The 20,009-nt window shown below is 33.3% G+C and overlaps 1 protein-coding gene across 2 annotated transcripts in view; it reads left to right on the top strand.

Annotated features, from left to right (window-relative positions):
* The window catches only part of LOC109337047 (ribosomal RNA small subunit methyltransferase NEP1-like), a 22,163-nt gene extending 8,535 nt beyond the window's left edge, over positions 1-13,628 (top strand). Inside the window, exons 2-9 of one of the 2 annotated variants that reach the window (XM_019573910.1) lie at positions 9,412-9,418; positions 10,292-10,532; positions 11,075-11,167; positions 11,690-11,834; positions 11,940-12,050; positions 12,237-12,319; positions 12,406-12,463; positions 13,303-13,598. In XM_019573910.1, coding sequence (XP_019429455.1) covers positions 10,293-10,532; positions 11,075-11,167; positions 11,690-11,834; positions 11,940-12,050; positions 12,237-12,319; positions 12,406-12,463; positions 13,303-13,382 — 810 coding nt within the window. In that variant the 5' untranslated portion in view covers positions 9,412-9,418; position 10,292 and the 3' untranslated portion in view covers positions 13,383-13,598. Of the gene's footprint in view, positions 1-9,411; positions 9,419-10,255; positions 10,533-11,074; positions 11,168-11,689; positions 11,835-11,939; positions 12,051-12,236; positions 12,320-12,405; positions 12,464-13,302 lie in introns of those variants that run through there. The other variant, XR_002106393.1, reaches the window with a different exon arrangement.

The following is a 20,009-nucleotide window of genomic DNA, read 5'->3' on the forward strand; positions in this document are numbered from 1 at the left end:
ATACTACTAAAACAAATTTTCATGAACATCTTAACACCTCCTAATTTTTTAGGAAAAACCTCAAGGGTTAGTAAGTGTTAATTTCATAGTCATGAAAATAAATCCTAAGGTAAGACTTTCTACTACTTTAATATTCAAAACTTCATAACACTTTAAGTTTATGAAGTCAAGACTTTAATAAATCATCTTTTATCCCAGATTGTTATTTTAACTTGGAAATGAAAGAGTAAAATATGCTAAACAATTTTAAAATATAATACTTTCTAAAAATGAAACATTTTCAACAACTCATCAACATCATAAACTTTCTAGAATAAAATACAAACTTTTTCCTAAACACATTAAAGGTTCCTTTGATGTTAAAATCATCACCTTTAAACATATTCAAATACTAACAATAATTTCTAATATTTCCAAACAAATAACTCATCTAACCTTGTCCAAAGATATAGTTTTTCCATCTAAGAACAAGGAAGAAATTTCAAGATTTACAAAAGTCAAAAACTACATAAAGGTTCATATGATTTTATTATCATCCCCTTTAGTTATGCCTTCATAAAATACTTAAAGAACAAATATAAACTCTACTTTATGAACAACATAATAAAAGTTCATAACTTTCTATGAAGTATGAGAAGAATATGAAGAAGAGAAAATAAAAGACTACCTTAGTTTGTATAGGAAATTTAGTGTAAAAATGAGAGAATTGGGTGACGTGTTTATAGGAGAGCCTCACCCTCATCAAATCATAAAATTTAATGCAAAGTAAGTATATTTAGACTAGCATAGGTGATGTGTCTAATGGTGGTGGACTAAGAGGATTTGTTGAGTGATTTAGGAGATTTTGTGCAAGAGGATATGTACTTTTGCTTGTTTAACAAGCAAGATTCTTACATAAAAGTGATGTGATCTTTTCGATGACACATTATCGATTAAACCATTCCCGAGTATTGTCGGCTAATACCCGGTCGGATAATAAAAATCTCCCGATTTCGGTTTACGGTTAGAACTTCGAAACACGGAATTCGGAGTGAAAAATAATTAGAAATGCGTTCTGAACAAACTTGATGTCTATCTTCACTCGAAATAATATATCAAAGCCAATGGCGAAATCGGAATTCGATTTCGAGGTAAGGAACTCAAAAACACGTTATGGGCCGAATTCGGGCGAATTTGGGTCCGACAGTAGCTCAAAAACTTTCATTCACAGAAAATTACGAAAATTTATCACAAAATAGGAAATCACAAAAAAAGACTAACACTAAACTATGGTTTAGTCTAATTCAATACCGATTAATTTCTAAAATTAATCGTTGTTAAAATAAATAATTAATAAAACATACGCAGAAAAGTCACGGTGTTACAAAGACTACCACAAGCTTGGAAGACAAAGATAGATCATCCTATTGGCAACGTTATAGGTGACATTTCTAAGGGAGTGGTAACCCAAAATTCTTTGGAAATATTTGCAATTTCTTTGTTTTTTGTTTCTCAAATTAAGCCTAAGACTATCAATGAGGCCATAGAGGATGAGCATTGGTCACTAGCTATGCAAGAAGAGATAAATCAATTTGAAAGAAATAATGTGTGGGATTTAGTCCCTAGACCAAGTGACTAACCCATAATTGGCACAAAATGGGTGTTTAGAAACAAACTTGATTAGTCGAGCTTGATTATTAGGAACATGGCTAGATTGGTAGCCAAAGGTTACAATCAAGAAGAATGTATTGATTATGATGAGATTTGTGCTCCTGTACCAAGATTAGAGGTTATTAGGATGCTTCTAGCCTTTGCCTCTATTATGCACTCCAAACTTTTTCAACTGGATGTGAAAAGTGCATTCTTGAATGGCTTTATTCAAGAAGAGGTATATTTGGAACAACCTCCCGATTTCAAAAATTATAAATTTCCTACTCATGTTTTCAAGTTGAAAAAAGGCCTTATATGGTTTAAAGCAAGCTCCTAGAGCTTTGCATGATAGGCTTAGCTAATTCCTTTTAAATAAGGGATTTGCAAGGGGTAAGGTTGATACAACTCTATTTATATAAAAATCAGAAAAAGGTATCTTGTTAGTTCAAATATATGATGATATTATATGTTGATGATATTATATATGTTGTAACCTTGAGACTACGGCACATCCAACCCCTTATTGACTTCAATGGTTGAGTGATGTTGGAGACGTGGTGGTGGATAGATAGGCTGAGGTTCCCTTCTCAATAGGGAGGTATGTGCACAAGGTACTATGTGATGTAGCCACCATGGAAGTTGGCCACATATTGCTAGGTAGGTTGTGACAATATGATAGTAGAACCATTCATGATGAATTCTCCAACAAAATCACCTTCATACACCAAGGCCGTAAGGTGGTACTAAGTCCATTGTCTCCAAAACAAGTTAATGAGGAAAGGAAAAGGTTAAAGGAGAAATTGGAACAAGAAAAGAAGGAAAGTGATGTTGGGTGAAAGGAAAAGGAAGGTCATTTTCGAGCTGAAAAAATTGTTTTTCTCCTTCGAACCACTCTTTGCAAGATTGTCGTATGGTGAGGAAGGTTGGTAATGGTGGATCAAATTCGAGGTCAAATTCAGTCCAAGAAGGAGGGGGTAATGTAAACCAGCTAGGAGCAACCCTTGATTCAAGGGTCACTTAAGATCTAGAGGGGCCTAAGACTAGGGCAAGAACAAAAACCTCCAAGGATAAGCTTAAACTAGTTTATTCATGAATAAACTAGTTTATTCTAATTTCGTGAAGCCCTTTTTGGCCAATCACCATCTATATGTATTTGGAGTTTATTCATGAATAAAACAAGTTGATTTTAGAGTTTAAACTAGGAATTAAATTTTCCTTGAGTTGAGCTGAAGCTCCTACCCTTGAACTTATCAAGCACCTGTGTTTGTGGCATTCTAAGACTCATCACCATTCTTGGTCTGGCGTCTATCCTAGTTCTCATCAAGGATCCTTCCTTGTGGCGAACCTCTCAGGCTTATCAAGCTCTTATGCTTGTGATGCCCCATCCATCTTCATACCTTAACCATTTCCTTCACATACACTAATTATTAACCAAATCGTGGCCACCCATACTAAACACAAATTGTACCAATTGACCATAATCACTTCAACCTTAGCCAAACTGTGAGTATCAAATCCTCAGCCATGCACTTACCCCAAATATAAATTCCATCACCCAAATCTAAGGCAACCCGTGACCACATCCAATAACTCACCCAAACCATGACCAACCTACACCCATACACTTAGCCATACACATTCCCCTAAAACATACACATAGTCGTGCCATATAACCCCAAACCCAAACCAACTCATGCCTAAACACATCCATCTAATCCAAAAACATGGATTTGACATATATGTCATAATTCTGTGAGCCAAATCTTGTTCAAGCAAGAACGATTGCACAGGAAAAGAAAACCACCCCTAGAGGTTTCGCATCACTATTCGCCTATGGGATTTTAATATCACGTGTCATTGATCATATTGGAATCGACACAAGTAATGAGGACTTAATTATGGTGAATCCCAAGGAACATCTCATTGATGATAGGTTGATCTGTAAGATGAGTATATATAAATACAATGTAGTATAGATGTATCAAGAGGATAATCAAACTATAGTTGATAAATTGGATGAGAACAAAATTCCACCTGAGCAAACCCAAGGTTCGCAACTAGATGAGGTACATACTATGCATCAAGCTTCATCTTTCAGTTTGGCTCATTTGGACGCTATGGAGCAACACCTCAATGAACACATTGATAATAAGATGCAATCCATGGAGGAAAGGCTTATGGTGGAGTTGCATAGACATGATGTTGAAACCCAACCTAACTTAGATGGGCTTCACTTCTTCTTTAGAACCTTTGGAGATTTCTTCCAACTATCTCCTAGTGGTTAATCTAGTTAGGGCAACCTTTAATAGTTCTAGTTGGTCTTCTCTAGGGTGTGTTTGTTATTTCATTGATATTTTCTTTATCATGTACTCTATTATGGATTGTTAATTTGCTTGTAATTTTTATTTTCTTTGGATTTTGGCATATGTACTCTATTTGACTTGGTTTAACTTATGTATGTTAGAAATGGATGTGTTTCTGACTATATCTATTCTATTTCTTTATATAATATCAATTTCAATTGTTATACATGTTGATCATATGTTGTTATAACTTGAAATCATCCAAGAAATTTTTATCATTTTACATAAATGCTTATGTTTAATCAATTAATAGCCAATATAATCAATTAACTATTGCTTAACCAGTATTTTTCAGTGAATTTTGTTTCTTCGTAATCGATTAACACCATGCCTAATCGATTAAGTTGTTCATATATCTGCTCATTTCTTTACTTTTGGCAATATTTTTCATGTGAGCATACTTTTTGATCATGTCAAAAGGGGAGAAAGATTGTTGTCTTGTGTTTTCAAGATTAGTTGCATTACAAGCTTCTGCAACATTCGAGAATTAATGCACAAAGTTGGGGGGAGCAAATGTTTAAAGCTCAACTCAAATCTCAAAACAAAGGTTGCTTGTCTTTCAAGAATACAACATTGCAAGATTGGTTTATCATCATCAAAAGGGGGAGATTGTGAATGTAAGCATGTAAGATCATGATTTTGATGAAGACAAAAGACTAAAGTTTGAAGACAATGGACACATCAACAACAACATTACAAGACTCGTATTCAAGCATGGATCGTGAACATTAAGAGTGATTATTTTCTTTTTAGGTCCTATAAGATGCTTTGAATGCGTAGAGTCTAGGTTGAGTGAACATTTGATAAATCTCACATATCATGAGCATATTGCATAAAAGAAAATTTTCATACATAACATGCATACATGATTTTGGGCACTTATAATAATATCCTTTTCATAATCAAGCATACATCATTCATGTTAGAGGTTTATGCATAATAAACAAAGTTTTTTAAAAAACCATTAATCGATTAATATTTTATCTAATCAACTAAGTCTTTGTAAATGGGAAACATGTTAACCAATTAAGAACATGGTTAATTGATTAAGTTAGTTTCTGTTTTGGAATCTTGGACGTCTTAAAGAAATGTTAATCGATTAAGTAACTGATTTAATCCATTATCTCCAACATAACAGTTTCAACACAGAATGGTAATTTACAAACTTTCCCATATGCAAAGGTTACTCAATTCATTCAGATCAGATTTTTACGAAATACATTCATTGTCTTATAACTCAGAAAAGTAAGAATTTTCAAGAGTGATTGATTGAGAAAAAGAGAAAAGTTTTTACACTCTTTGAAAAAGAGATCATTTTCATATCTTTAGAAGTTTTTCAAAGATTTCCTTTACTGAATCTCATACATTCATTTTTATCTCTATATATGAGATTCATTAAAGGGTTGTGTGCAGAATTGTTAGTGTATTGTATAGCACATTCTAGGTGCATTGGAAAGTTGCACACAAAAACTTTACGGTCATTATTTTCTGATTTATCTCTTTGTGGATGTAAGGTATCATCTAGTAGAAAAGAGAGAAATCAGAAAAAATCTTTGGTTGTGGTTTAGGTCCAAGAGGAGTCTCACTGAAGTACTTAGTTAGAAGTGGTAGGGTGTCATTAGAAGCTAGGTCCAAGGAAAATCTTGGTTAAGAAGTGTTTGTATCAAACAATTAATTTCTTCTAGTAAAGCAAATCTCCTGAGATCAGAAGGGAAAGTCTGGATATAGTTTGCATGTGAACAAACAAATGAACCAGGATAAAATGCGGCTATGTTTTCTTCTCTTTAGCCTACTCTTTACTTACTTACAATTGTCATTTTTTTGTTGTTGCATCGTTTAACATCATTATTAAATTAATCATTGCATAAGTAACTTACTCGTTTAATTGCACTCTATATTCATCTTTAGAGCATATTAAGTTTGGGATAATCTTTGATATCTTGCTGTATCAAAAAAATCAAGAACCAAAATATTTTTGAGAAAAACAACTTCATTAATCGATTAAGTCTGCATATAATTGATTAATTATACTTTGTGTTAACTAATTAAGTTTGCATGTAATTAATTAATTAAAGAGTTAATTGATTAACTTTCATTTTAATCGATTAAAATCAATTCTATTTGAGAATATCTTTTGCGTTTCGGTTCAAGTTCATTTGTAATATGTACCACCTATTCACCCTTCCCCCTCTAGATGAAGATAGAATCCTTGTTATCAAATATTAACTACTCTCGACCTGACCCTCTAGGATAAAATCCCCAATAGAATCACCACTTGTCATGACTCAGTTTTCGATAGATCATCAGTTACACGACATAGGATGCATGATCAAGGAGATTCCTCTCTATTCTAAATGATTTGGAGGCACTCCTAATTTTTTGTGTTTAAAGAGCACAAAACTTTCTTTTATTGCCAATTTGGAAAATATGTCCATCAAACCAAAATTCTGAGCTAAAGAGTCGATTATGGATCAGGAATGATATTGGCACTACGTCCGCACATAATAAAACAATACCTCGTTAAATGCATGGATCAAATTATACCCTCAATTTATTTGTTTTAAATTTTTAATTATTAATACTAAATTAATTATTAATTTATTTGTGTCTAACAAGAGTTTATCTTGTTCATATGTATCCCTAAGTGCAATAGGGAGATAAGACTATATCGTTGTGGTTGAAGATTAATTAGTCAATTCATTTTACTTTTATTAAATAAATTATTCTAATTACTTAAAAATGAATTAATAGCGAAGAATCTGCATTGGTCGTGAACCAACTTCTTGCTTCGAGAGCATAAAGGAAGATAGGCAGTCGTGATTGTAATACTAATTTGCCAAATTAGTTTTATATAAAAGCATTTAAAAGAAATTTATTTAATTTAAATAAAGGGGATCAGTAGCAAAGAGAATGCATTGTGTAAACTAACTTCATGCTTCGAGGATAGGAAGCAAGATACGATAGAGTCGTGGCCATAATATTAAATTCCATTAATTTTATTTTAAATCATTTAAAAGAAATTATTTGGTTTAAATAAACAAAATCGATAGCAAACAGATCGCTCGGATCGTGAATCGACTTCTCATGTCAAGAGCAGAAAGGAAGATATGTCATAAGTTGTGATTGAACCATTAAATTCTCGTAAAATAATATATTTAAAAAAAATAATTACTATTTACTTTTACATTCATAATTATTTATGTAATTTGTTTAAAATATTAATTTTATTAATTTAATATTATTATATAAAAAGAAATAAATTTAAAAGAAAAGGGAAAGAAAAAATAGAATCCATATATGGTCATCTAAGGAGACTATGTGGTAGATTGTTATTGGAAGAGATTGTTATGCTGGCGTTAAGCAACTCAATGTGGAAGGAGAAAGACTCGTCTGGAAACCAAACCATGTAGAGACAACTAATAAGATCTTGACAACACATTAATATTTTAATTTTAATTAAATTTAATCTTAAATGATAGCATTAAAAACCATAAAATGTACTAGTCTTCAAATATGACGTATTATATGTGTCTTCATACAAGTTTTTCTAACGTGGAAGGGTGGAAGACCAGCACATGTTAGGTATGGCAAAAGACCACACAACTGGTGGTGTCTTCTAACCACGAGGCACACGTTCGTTTTCCTGATCAACTTGCATGTAAACTCCACCAGCTAGCGCAGACCGAATGTGCATGAGGCTTATCGTCTTTGTGATGTGGACTAGTGATGGTTGACTTTCACCAAACGTGGTGTGAGGCACAAAATGAAAGACGACAATGATTTGACCAATATTCGCCTAAGTGGATGGCAACTAATTTTCATGTTGTCTGACAGTGCATATAATAACAAAACAACACAAGTTAGATATACATATATAATATATTAACATTAATGTTGAAAAATCAATAAAAAAACTAATAACCTTTTATTTTTATTAAAAAATTAATTTTAAATAAAAATTGGTCGGTATGATCGGTACAGTTCAATTGAAAACTGACCAATATGACCGGTTTTGACCACCATGATTGTATGACCGATATAATTATTGTACCGTACCGGTATTAGGATCAGTTCACCGGTTTACTACCGGTTGAACCAGCCGACACGAACCGATTTTTATAACACTAATTCAAAGTATAATGAATTCAAGCAATAACTTCATTCTTGTTATCAAGACTCGACGAACAATGAAATTTAATGTTTACTCTAAACAGACACTTTTGAAGACATTTGGAACAATGTTTAACGTAGTTGAAGCTCATCTATAAACGGATAAAGAACCCCCAAGCTCATCTCTAAACAGACACTTCTTGTATAGAATTATAGCTTAAGATTACTCTAACATCTTTGCCAAAAGCCAACTAAGCTAATGGAGAGAGAAAGAAATCTGACAGGTTAATTTTGTAAATCTTAATATATTTTTCTTACTAAGTCCTAGATTTCATTGATCTTACACTTTCATATACATATGTAGTGAGTTGCTAAAGATTGAATACTAACATGAAGAAGTGTTAAATATTTGTTTAAGCTATTTGGGAAATAGTATAAACTACTTCTCAGAGAATGGATTGGATATGGCTAATAAGAATGAACCAATCATATTAAAGTAATTGTATTATTTTCTCTATCCTTAAACTCTTTACCACATTCAATTATTTTATGACACATCGAAGATGGAACTTCCTTTAATGGGAAAGAGACATATATTCATGGTGCATCCTTTGAAACCAAAATTAAGTTAATGGACAAAAGTTGAACTTAGATTGAAGAGTCATTTGAGGAGAGCTAAAGAGATAACGAATCAGTTAGCCAATAAACACAGATGCAATGACTTACAAGTCACAATTGAAAAAGCATGTGGTCTGGTTGTAACTTTTTTAGCTTGCCCTTCAAACTTGAAGGTGACAAACATTGGTCATCTTGACAAATTTGGATTGTATTTCAATTGAAAGACAATCACATAAGCTGGTAGACAGTTTTAAGAACATTTGTAGAGAAAATAGGTCAAACTTGCATCAACCAAGTTCCTAAAGTTGCCACCCGGGACTTCTACTATGATAGCAGCATTTTACATCTTTAAATCCTTGAGGTGAAAGATTTTTCTAAGAATGTAGTAATGTAAGGGTTAAATTGTAATATCTAATAGGTTGATATAGTTGTTACCATCTATATGAAGTTATAAGCCAAACTCTATTCCTAAAGTTGTTAGCTAGTTCTATTCACATGCAATTTCTCTCTTTAAACATTATTGTATATCAAGTTCTTTGTTTCAATAAGAAAATTTGTTTCACTTTCTCTCATAAGAATTCTTATTTCTCATTTACTTAAATTCCTCGATTTCATTATAACTTCTAGAATTCTCTATTCTTCACATGAAAATCATATAAAAACTTACCATAATTTTTAGTTCAGAATTAAGACAATAAATTTTGGACCCTCCTTTTAGTCCTTTCTTATATCTTTAGAGATGATAAATTTATCCAAAATTTATAGTACATACAAATTCATGAAAATTAAATTCTTCTCATTAGAATTAATGAATTTAGGTATATATAATTCAATAGATAATTTTTGTAATGAATAAATTTGAATACATTTATTTTATCTAATATATATATCCATAAATATATTCATTTAGATGGATACTCAACCTATTCAAAAAAACAAACATTCATAAATGTGTTCTTTGTTTTTTCAATTTCATTTTATATCTCAACTCTCAATTTTTTATAATACTTGTCACTTTCACTTTGATTTTTTTATTAAATTGAAATTAATTATAGAATATTTGAATGTGGTTAATAATAAAATTTTGTTGTTAGATATATATTATATATAAATATATGATAAAAACTTTACACATAAAACTTTAAACATCAAATAGAATATTGGAAAAAAAATCTGCAGTTGGACTGTAAAAAAAGATATCATATAGATCATCTATGGCTACTTAGCATGGGCTAAATTGGGGCAGATCACTCAATTGTATCAACCCTGTATCCTTCCAACCTTTTCCGCTTCAGGTGTAGCAATCACAACTACAGCTTTAAATTTGTTTCCCACGCAAGTATGTTTAAACAACGCGCAAAACGGCTACGTTTTACTCTTAACGGCGTCGTTTCCTTTGCCCTTGAGGTATTTAATCCTGGCCGTCCATTCGATTCTCATCGTTTACCTAATTTCTCAGCCCTTGATCTAACATGCGTATTAAAATTCTCCTGACCCCTTTTTCATTGCTCTTATTACCAGACCTACCAAAACCTTGTTGTATCTCAGTGTAGTTTGTGGAGCGCGTGAAGGATGACGCGAGCTTATGGTGTGAAGAAGGGGAAGAAGCGAAAGCACACAGAACCGAAGTATGACCGTGAAACTGAAGAAGAACAACAAGTTCAAGAAGAAGAATCACAACAACAGGAGCAGCAGCCTGAAGAAGATGAACTTTCTGGTATTCCGATTGCGCCAAGTGAATTGAAAAGTGATAAGCCCAAAGTTACTTTTATTCTTGAAAGGGCTTCTTTGGAAGTAGCCAAAGTTGGAAAGGTTGTCTTCTTCCCCACTTTATTCTTAGGAGTTTTATTGGTACTAGGATTATTTCAAAGTTATCTTAGAGTTTTATTGGTTGTAATGGAATGGAAATAAATTGATTTATCCTTTTCTAGATTTTTGTATCGGATTGAAGTGAATAATAATAACTTGGTTCTGTCTCATCATGTCTAATTCCTCCCTATACCCCAGTCAGGAGGTAAAAAAAATAGAGGTATTGAATATAATATATTCAATGTAATTTTAAGCCTGGTGCACTCGGCTTCCTATATGTAATTTTAAACAATACGAATAATGATACCTAGTTTCATTTCACTCATTCCGTTCCACTCTGTTTTCAATTGATTTTCATCTATCCAACCACAGCTTCATTGTATTTTTATTATGTTTTTGTATGTGTTGTGATATTGAATATGTGAAACTTTGGTATTGAATTTCATTCTCAATGTATGGTTTTGTGCCTTTCTTGCTACCTCCTACCTGCTAGTGGGATAATGTGTGAATATAACCGTTAATTCTTCTGTTTCCTTTGTGTTCAGACTTATCAGCTTTTGAACTCAGACGAGCATGCCAATTTCCTCCGCAAAAACAACAAGAACCCTGGTGATTACAGGCCTGATATTACTCATCAGGTTGGTGCAAATCACTATAAGAAGGTTTATTAGTATTTTTATTTTCCTTCCATATAATTGGCTAGGAGTTTTTTGGTTCTTATTTATCGTACTCTTAAAACCCTGATTTCTTCTAAGCCTACTTCTTTTGTTACTGAATTTGTTTTGCTGCTTTGTTCTAGTTATAATGGGTGGAGTTAAATCTATTTTCATTATCATGTAAATGGTCTCAATGAAGTGGCCTTTTCCCCCTCAAGTATACCTACAATAGGTGTTTTAATTGCAATTGTGGTTACGTTGCATTATCACACTTGTGGAAAATTGTAGATAAATGCAGTCAATATGGCCGCAATTGTGATCAGATTCCATTGTGAACACTCCCGAAACTACAATGTTGCTGCAACTATAATTGCAGTTATAGAGTGCATTTTAAAACACTGCCTACAATCATACAATGATAGTCTCATACTCTCATATGCTGTTTTTTTTGTTTTTTTTTTGTTTTGGTCTTTCTAGACTCATTTTATATCAATGTGTTTTCAGGTTCTTCTAGCTATCTTAGATAGCCCGCTAAATAAAGCTGGGAGGTTGCAAGCAGTATACATAAAGACTGAAAAAGGCGTTCTTATAGAGGTTAAGCCTTATGTCCGAATTCCAAGAACGTTCAAAAGGTTCTGTGGTGTCATGTGTAAGTTTTAGCTATTTTAATCCCCAACCTACCGTATCATTTGTGCTGCAATTCTTAGTTAAAGGAATATACTCTCCTTTGTTGCTAAATTTTGCTACCTTGCAGTGGAATTGCTTCAGAAATTAAGCATATCTGCTGTTGGCAAGCGTGAGAAACTTCTGCGCACCATCAAAAACCCAGTAACTCAGTATTTGCCTATCAACTCACGAAAAATAGGTGAGTTCTTTTCTAATGATTTTGAAAATGATTTCATGGTTACATGATTTTTTGAAAGGGGTTTCTTTGTTTGTTACATAGAGGATATAGAAAGTTTTCTTGAGCTAGTGGTTATTTTTTATTATTACCTCCTCTCTTTTTACTGTGCCGAGGATTCCTGAATCCTGATCTTCCTTTGAATGTTAGGTTTCTCGCATAGCTCAGAAAAGGTGGTTGATATGAATGACTACGTAAAAACTGTTCCCACTGATATGGACTTTGTCTTTGTGGTACTTTCTGACGTTTGACTTTTAATATCTATCTATGCTTATTATTGTCTGATAATTGTTTGACTTTGGTTAAAATCTAATTTCAGCTGGGGGCAATGGCCCATGGAAAGATTGAGACAGATTATACAGATGATTATATATCAAGTAAGTTTATCCTTGCAGAGTTTTTTTACCTTCTCTTGTTAGTTATTATATACGTACTCACGACACACATTTTTAACACCATTAATTTCTTTGTCTTGAGTTTCTGTTTTTTGGTGTGTAATATCTGATTGTGGTGTCCTGCTTATCTAGTAACCTCATATTTCTTGCACTTTGGAATCCAATATTTTTTAATTTTGTTTTCATTATTTATATTACTAATTATTACTATTAGTGTTTCATCATTTACAATTTGGTGATCAAATTTCAAGACAGTTGCGAGATTAATAAAATGATACTATACTTAATCTGGTTAGATGAACTAATCCCCATTCATCTGGCTTCCTTTTTAAAAGAATAAAATGAAAGTTACTTTATGACGAGTCTAAGTTTAACCGGATAATGCAAGACTGTGAGGTATGATCACTAGCAGAGCTTATTTTTTGCTAGCTTAAATAATGTTGGCAAATAGTTATAACCAGACTAGTGAGGCAGTATAGTTCACATTTTATAAAAATAAACATTTGTTTACCGGTGAATGCCACATTTTTATCATAGGATGACCACATACATGATTATATGAACAAAGTGGAAAGCTTCTTTTAAGCCAAAGAAGACTGCTTAGGCTCAACCATCAGAATGTTCAAATTGAGCCCAATTTGTATAAATTGTGCTTGGGAAGAGCTTCTGACCTCACTTTGAATCATTACCTGGTTTCTTTAAAATCTGATATTTGACTTATTATGTTTATGCAGAATGGATAAACTTCAATTACTTAAAATGCATTACTGTTGGGTTATTTTCTAGTTTCTTTCTTCATTTGTGTTTTATTATTATTGCAGTTTCTGAATATCCTCTAAGTGCTGCGTACTGTATTGGAAGGATTTGTGGTGCCCTCGAGGGAAAGTGGAAGATATTATGATTAAACCTCTTCAGTTTATGCCCTAGCTACAATTTTCTAGTTCAAATGGCAGGTGCAGTTTGATGTATCAGGGAATGGAATGATGTAGGAAATACAAGATTAATTAATTATGAGGTTTTTGCTAGGGGTCAATATCTTGGACCAGAGTGACACAAGGTTAAAATATTGAACGACAATGTTGTATTTGGATTGAACATTCCTTTCATGCGTTTAATATATAGTATTTGGTTAGAAGATACAAAACAAGGCTCAAGCTATGTGTTGGTCAGAATCTTTGGGGTTCTTCCATACGTCCATTTTATTTTAATTTTTAATTTCAATGTTCACGTTTAACTTAGCAGTTAGCTGTAATTGACAACTCCAAAAGAGCCAAAAAACAGAAGAATAAAGAACCAACTTTAGTAACCCGAGAACTACAAACCAAAGAATAGCAATTAACCCCAATGCAGCACCAAAGCACACCAACTAGAGACCACCTAACAGCCAGCAGTCACACGAGGAAAAACCAGAGAGCCAAAACCCAAGGCAGAAAATAGCCCCCAAAGATAACAAGAGACAACACCAGCACAACAAAGAACACTGAAGCCACCAAGAATCAGCAACCCTCGTTGCACTGAGACCCAGCGGCAACAACAAAAACCGCAACAGCAACTCCTTAACAGTAGAGAATCCCACTTACAGACCTCATAGCACTGAAGGATAGATAGAGCACCAAAACTTGACTCCGCCACTAAAACTGCCCAACCAGAAATGACAGACACATAACCTAACCTGCAAAGAAAGCACAACAGAGCAACCACAAAACAAAACTAGCATCTCCCACGGGAGTAAAAATTAAAACAACAATAACTAAAAACTCAGCTCAACCAAACTAAGATGAGTAAACAATTAATGAAATCTATAATCGGGTAAACCCGACCTATTCCTATAGAATTTCTGAGTGAGAAAATCATGAATATTATCCCACCATGAGTAACATTTTGAGAGGACACCAAAAGAGGCAAGTTCCTTCCCTATAAATGTGAAACACATTAAAATTCATTCCCTGTATTCAACATAAACAATTATTCCATCTATTAGCCAGCTTTCAAGAGACATTAATCGGATTATTAAAGGAGCTGACTACCAAAGTTGAGTCACACTCCAACCAGATCTTCTTCCAATCCTTATGAGTTATTTCAATGTCTAAGATAGCCTACAAGAGCTCGGCATAGAAGGAGTCATGAATTCCATAGTAATAAGCAGAACAACCCAACACATCACCCATTTTGTCTCTAAATAAACCAGCCTTGCCCGCATGCCCCGGAGCTCAATGAGTAGCTCCGTCAGTATTTATCTTAATGCAACCAACAAGAGGAGGAGACCACATCAGCTAAGTCATTTTTGGAGCTTTGCTATAATTATCATTCACATCAAAAGACTTCAGCAAGGAGAAATCTTGGAGAAAGGTGCTCGCACTTTGATTAGAGAAGTTGCCAGTCAAAGACATTGCCCCTTTTATCCTACCTAATACTTGAGTGAAAGATTATCTCTTATCATCAAATCTGCAGTTATTCCTACAATACCAAATTATGTGAATGATATTTACAATTGCAGAGGTTACAACCTCTCTAACCTGAGGAATCCAACTTCTAGAACAGAAAGACAAAACAAAAGAAATAAATGAAGTGTCCAGCCGAAAGTTGATTTTATTGGCCAAGTAGTTCCATAGGTTGATGGCAAACTTACATATAAAGAACAAATGATCCGAAGACTCCAAGTCTTTAAGACAATGACTACAAGCAGAGACTAAAGAGATCTCTCTCTTTGCAGATTCTCATATGTAGGAAGCTTTCTATGGAAAAGCCTCCAAGTGATAAAGTACTTAGAAAGAGGAATATTCGTAGACCATATTAATTTGCACAATTTAACCTTTGATTGCTAGGAGGTAGGTGCTGAAAGGTAACCTTGGGGTTAGTTTGTGAGTGAATTTTGGAGGGAAATGAGAAAAATAGAAGGCTTGGAAGTCATGAATACACTTTGTAAGATGGCTCCCAAGCTTTCCCTTTCCTTTTTCATTCTTTTCCCTCCAAAATTGAATTCTCAAACTAACTTTTAAAAGGTAAAAGACCATCAGGTTTTTTGCTGCCACATAAGCATGTCCACTTGAGTGACAGTAGGGAGGAATGTGTTTGAAGATGAGACTACAAATTTAAACCACATCTATGGAAAGAGGGAAAAAAATATGTATTGAAATTATATAAGTTTTATACATTATTATTATTTTATTTATTATTTATATTTAGTCATTATTAACTGTTTAAAGAAAGTAATACAAATAAATTGTTGATGATATATTGACTATATATAAATATATAAATGTTACATTCCTATAAAAATATTATTTCTCTTTGGCAGCAGCCAACTATTTCTTTATGTTAATCTTGTTGTCTTGAATAGTTGTTTGTACTTTGTAGAGGTTTAACTTATGTTTTCTTTTGATGTGAAAAGTGAAAACTACTATTTAAAGGCTTTTCAGCAACTATTACTTCAAAACATTTACAAAAAAATAACATTCTTTTTTACAATTGTATAGAATGGGAAAAATGAATGAATCTGTCTCATAACGATACAGTGTGATAATTATATGGGTATACAAATAAACTAATCAAAATTAGTCAAAACCTGGAAATATCAATCAAAGTTATATGATATCCTCTAAATAAAATATGGTTCACACATGAAAAAAAATCATATTTTTCTAAACAACACATAAAGAATTGAAACTATGAATTTGTAGTAGTTTATAACATGGTCGGCTACTGTGCAATTGCAACATTATGCAAATAATATATATATTTATCAATATATTATATTTTTTTCACTACCAAGAGTAGGGATGAGCATGAGCCGTGTTGGGACGGGTTAAAGCTTGTCCTTACCCAGCCCTAAATATTGGTTGGGTCACTTTTTTGAACCCGGATCTGACCATAGACCCGAAGCTAACCCGACCCTAAATAGACATCGTGTTCGCCTTTAAACTTGACTCGACCCTAGACTCGATTAAATATAATGCATACTCATTTTAGATAAAGACTCTTAATATTATTTATTATTATGAATATGCAGTTTGATATATAAAATGATGTGTGTATATATATTATTAATCATGTATATATTAAGGAAAAATTACAGAATAAATGATACTTTCGACCAAAAGGGTATCATTACTCTATACACATTTGAGTAAAAATACATACAAACATGATGAGCGAGTGACCCTAGGACGGGACGGGCCGGATCATGTTTGGTCCCTACCCGATCCTAAATATTGACTGTGTCTATTTTTGGAACCCGAACCCAGCCCTAGACCCGATCGGACCCGACCTTATTCGGATCCGACCTTATTCGGACCCAATCATGATCAGGCCGTGTCGGGTGAGAGGTAGGGTCGGGTCCTGCTCATCCCTAATTAAGAGTATCTCTCATCATTTTTGGGTTAAGAATTAATCAATTTTGAGGTATGTGACTGTTCTCCTAACAAGTGTGTCGCTTATAAGAATCAAATTTTTGACTTTTTAAACATCCTAATAATTTAGCGGAACCTTATACGACTAAACCAACAACTTGTTGATCAATATATTATTAGTTACATAATATATAACTTATCATATTATTACTAAACTAATAGTTAAACCGATGTACCACTAAACTAGTACAATAATTGGTTGATAACCAATATTGTTGGACCAGACTGCGACCGCGGAGCCTCCAACTATAAATTCTTTCACTCCTCCACGCATATCCAATGTGAGACTTCACACTTGAATAAACACAATAATCTTTTCCTCAAGTGTGGGTACCACACACTTTCCGGTCCGCTCCCCTTAAGTCCACCAAGTCCCATCCAAACCATCAGCTCTGATACCACTTGTTGGACCGGACTGCGACCGGGGAACCTCTAACCACCGGGGAGTTCCATTGTTACATGGGTATGAGAAGAGTGAAGAGTCACAAGTGAGACACCACGTCTTGAACCAAAACCTTGAGGCATTAGTTCTATGGGCCTTTCCTTCTTATAAACTCTTTCGCTCCTTCCCGCATATCCAATGTCAGACTTCACACTTGAATAAACCCAAAAATCCCCTCTCAAGTGTGGGTACCACACACTTTCCGATTCGCCCCCCTTAAGTCCACCATGTCCCAGCCGAACCATCGGTTTTGATACCATTGTTGGACCAGACTGCGACTGAGGAGCCTCCAACCACCAGTGAGTTCCATTGTTACATGGGTATGGGAAGAGTGAAGAATCACAAGTGAGACACCATGTCTTGAACCAAAACCTTAAGGCTCTGATACCATTTGTTGGATTAGACTTCGACCGGGGAACCTCCAACCATCAGGGAGTTCCATGTCCAACAAATATAATATTGAAAAAACCCATGTATATAGTTATGGCGAGACACAAAGGAAGACATGTGAGCTGACGTAAATTAGTGGACTCTGTGGTCGTAGAACCTACGGAGGGAGAACCTATTGTAGATAAGGTTAACCTGGACCAACGTTAATTTTCTTATCTTCAATTGGCGTATTTACAGGTCTAACTTGTGCATCTTTGATGTTTAAACTATTGCCATTTCAAAACTTTTAGCAACTATTATTTCCACACTTTATTAAAAATAATAATAACATTCTTGTTTTCAAATATATACAGCTATGGCGAGACATAGAGGAAGGCGGTATGTATGGAAACATAAATCAATAGACTCTAGGGTCATAGAATCTAGGGAGGGAGAGTCTGACTTAGATGGTTAATATTATTTATATTTAATTTTTAGAGCCTAAATATGTAAGAAATAGTTACGGACTTACAGGGGAGCACATCCTCTATCCCATACAGTGTGTCATTATATATATCATTAATTATGATTGGTTGAAAAAATATATTTAAGTTAAAAATTTAATTATTAAGTATTTTTTGAAGTGATACACTCTTTTGAGACAGAAGATATCCTCCTGTTATAGGGTCACACACATAGAATTTGCGAAGATGAATTACTCCTTGATCTTGACTACATTTTGATGAAAACACCAATATCAATAAAAGAAGAAAAATGATAAAAACCTTGAAGTATGGAAAGCACAAGATCATATATAAGATTTAAATTGTTTTTTAATATATGTGTTACCTTTATAAGTCATTTTTACTTAGTATCCCATAATGTTATTAAAAATGTTTTACAAAGTTTTAAAACGATGAAAAAGATTTACAAGATCCTAAAAAGAAGTTTTTAGAAAACTAAGTAACAAATTACTTGAAACAGAGTAAAATATTACTTGAAACAGAGTAACAAGTTATCTATTAGGGAAATGGCCAATAACCTATTTCAATAAGTGGGTAATCGATTATTCAACTGGACAGTAAAGTCCAATAAATGTTTACCACAACATAATAACCAATTATTGTATGCTGAAAGGGTTGTTTCAAACTTGAAACTCAACCAACACCTACCCAAACGAACCATTGTCTTCCTAAATATTTTTACCTCATGGAAAGGATCTTGGAACCCATCTATAGTCTATAAATATCATCATTAACATCTGAAAATAAACAATACTTTCACACAACAAATATACACACTCACACATTCAATTTTTCTATGTTTTCAAAAAAATATTTCTCCATTTTCTAAGTTCTGAAAAACGAAGAGCAAAATGTGTTATTAAATTTGAGTGTGCTTATGAAGGATCTATATATCAACTAGATTGGGTATAATGATCCTTAGCCTACTAGAAAGTCTTCTGCTATATCTTAAAACAAAGATCACCATAAGTTTTGTGAGTGTGTTTGTAAACAAGAAAGTGAGGTGCTTTCTTGAAGGGATTTGAGTGTTCTAAGAAGATAGTCTTAGCGTGAGACTTTTAATAGAAACTCAAATTAAAATAATGGAAATATCTTGGATCAAGTAAAGGGGACTTGATTTAGCTTTCGGTTGTTGAAGGTGAACCATAATATATTTCGGTGTGATTCTCTATAACTGTTACTCTTTAAATTTATGCAATGATTGTTTTTCTTAAATCTTCTTCAATTCAAATTATGCTTTTAAGTGTTTAAAAGAACAAATTTGTTAAAAACCTAATTAACCCTATCTTAGGTTGCTATTTTGTGTTTACAATTAGCACCAAAGCAACAACTGGGTAATTTGTTCCCAAATGCTGTTTTAAAAATACACATAGATAACCTCTTCCAAACTCTTTCTAGACTTAGGTTCTAGCATAAAACGAAATCCACATTTTTTTGTGTGGAGAATTCTATGATTTCTGAAAAATAGGAATGAGAATCTTCATAGAATCTCAGGATTTAGACATATGAAATGCAATAAAGGAAGTGTCGTTTATCCACAACATAATTGTTGATGGGGTAAACAGCCTAAGGTGACAATAATAAAAGAGTCCAATACGATCTTAAAGCCAAAAACATCTTAACTTCAGCGTTAGGAATATATGAGTTTTTTAGAGTGCCAAATTGCAAAAGATATTTTCGACAGACTTTTATTTTCATAAATTAATGTCACTTTTGGTTGTCACACTCTTGTTAGTGATGTAAGAACCTTCAGGTCAAATCACTATTTGAAAGTACTTTTCCAA

This window comes from Lupinus angustifolius, chromosome LG02, assembly GCF_001865875.1.
Source record: "Lupinus angustifolius cultivar Tanjil chromosome LG02, LupAngTanjil_v1.0, whole genome shotgun sequence".
Classification (NCBI taxonomy): Eukaryota; Viridiplantae; Streptophyta; class Magnoliopsida; order Fabales; family Fabaceae; genus Lupinus; species Lupinus angustifolius.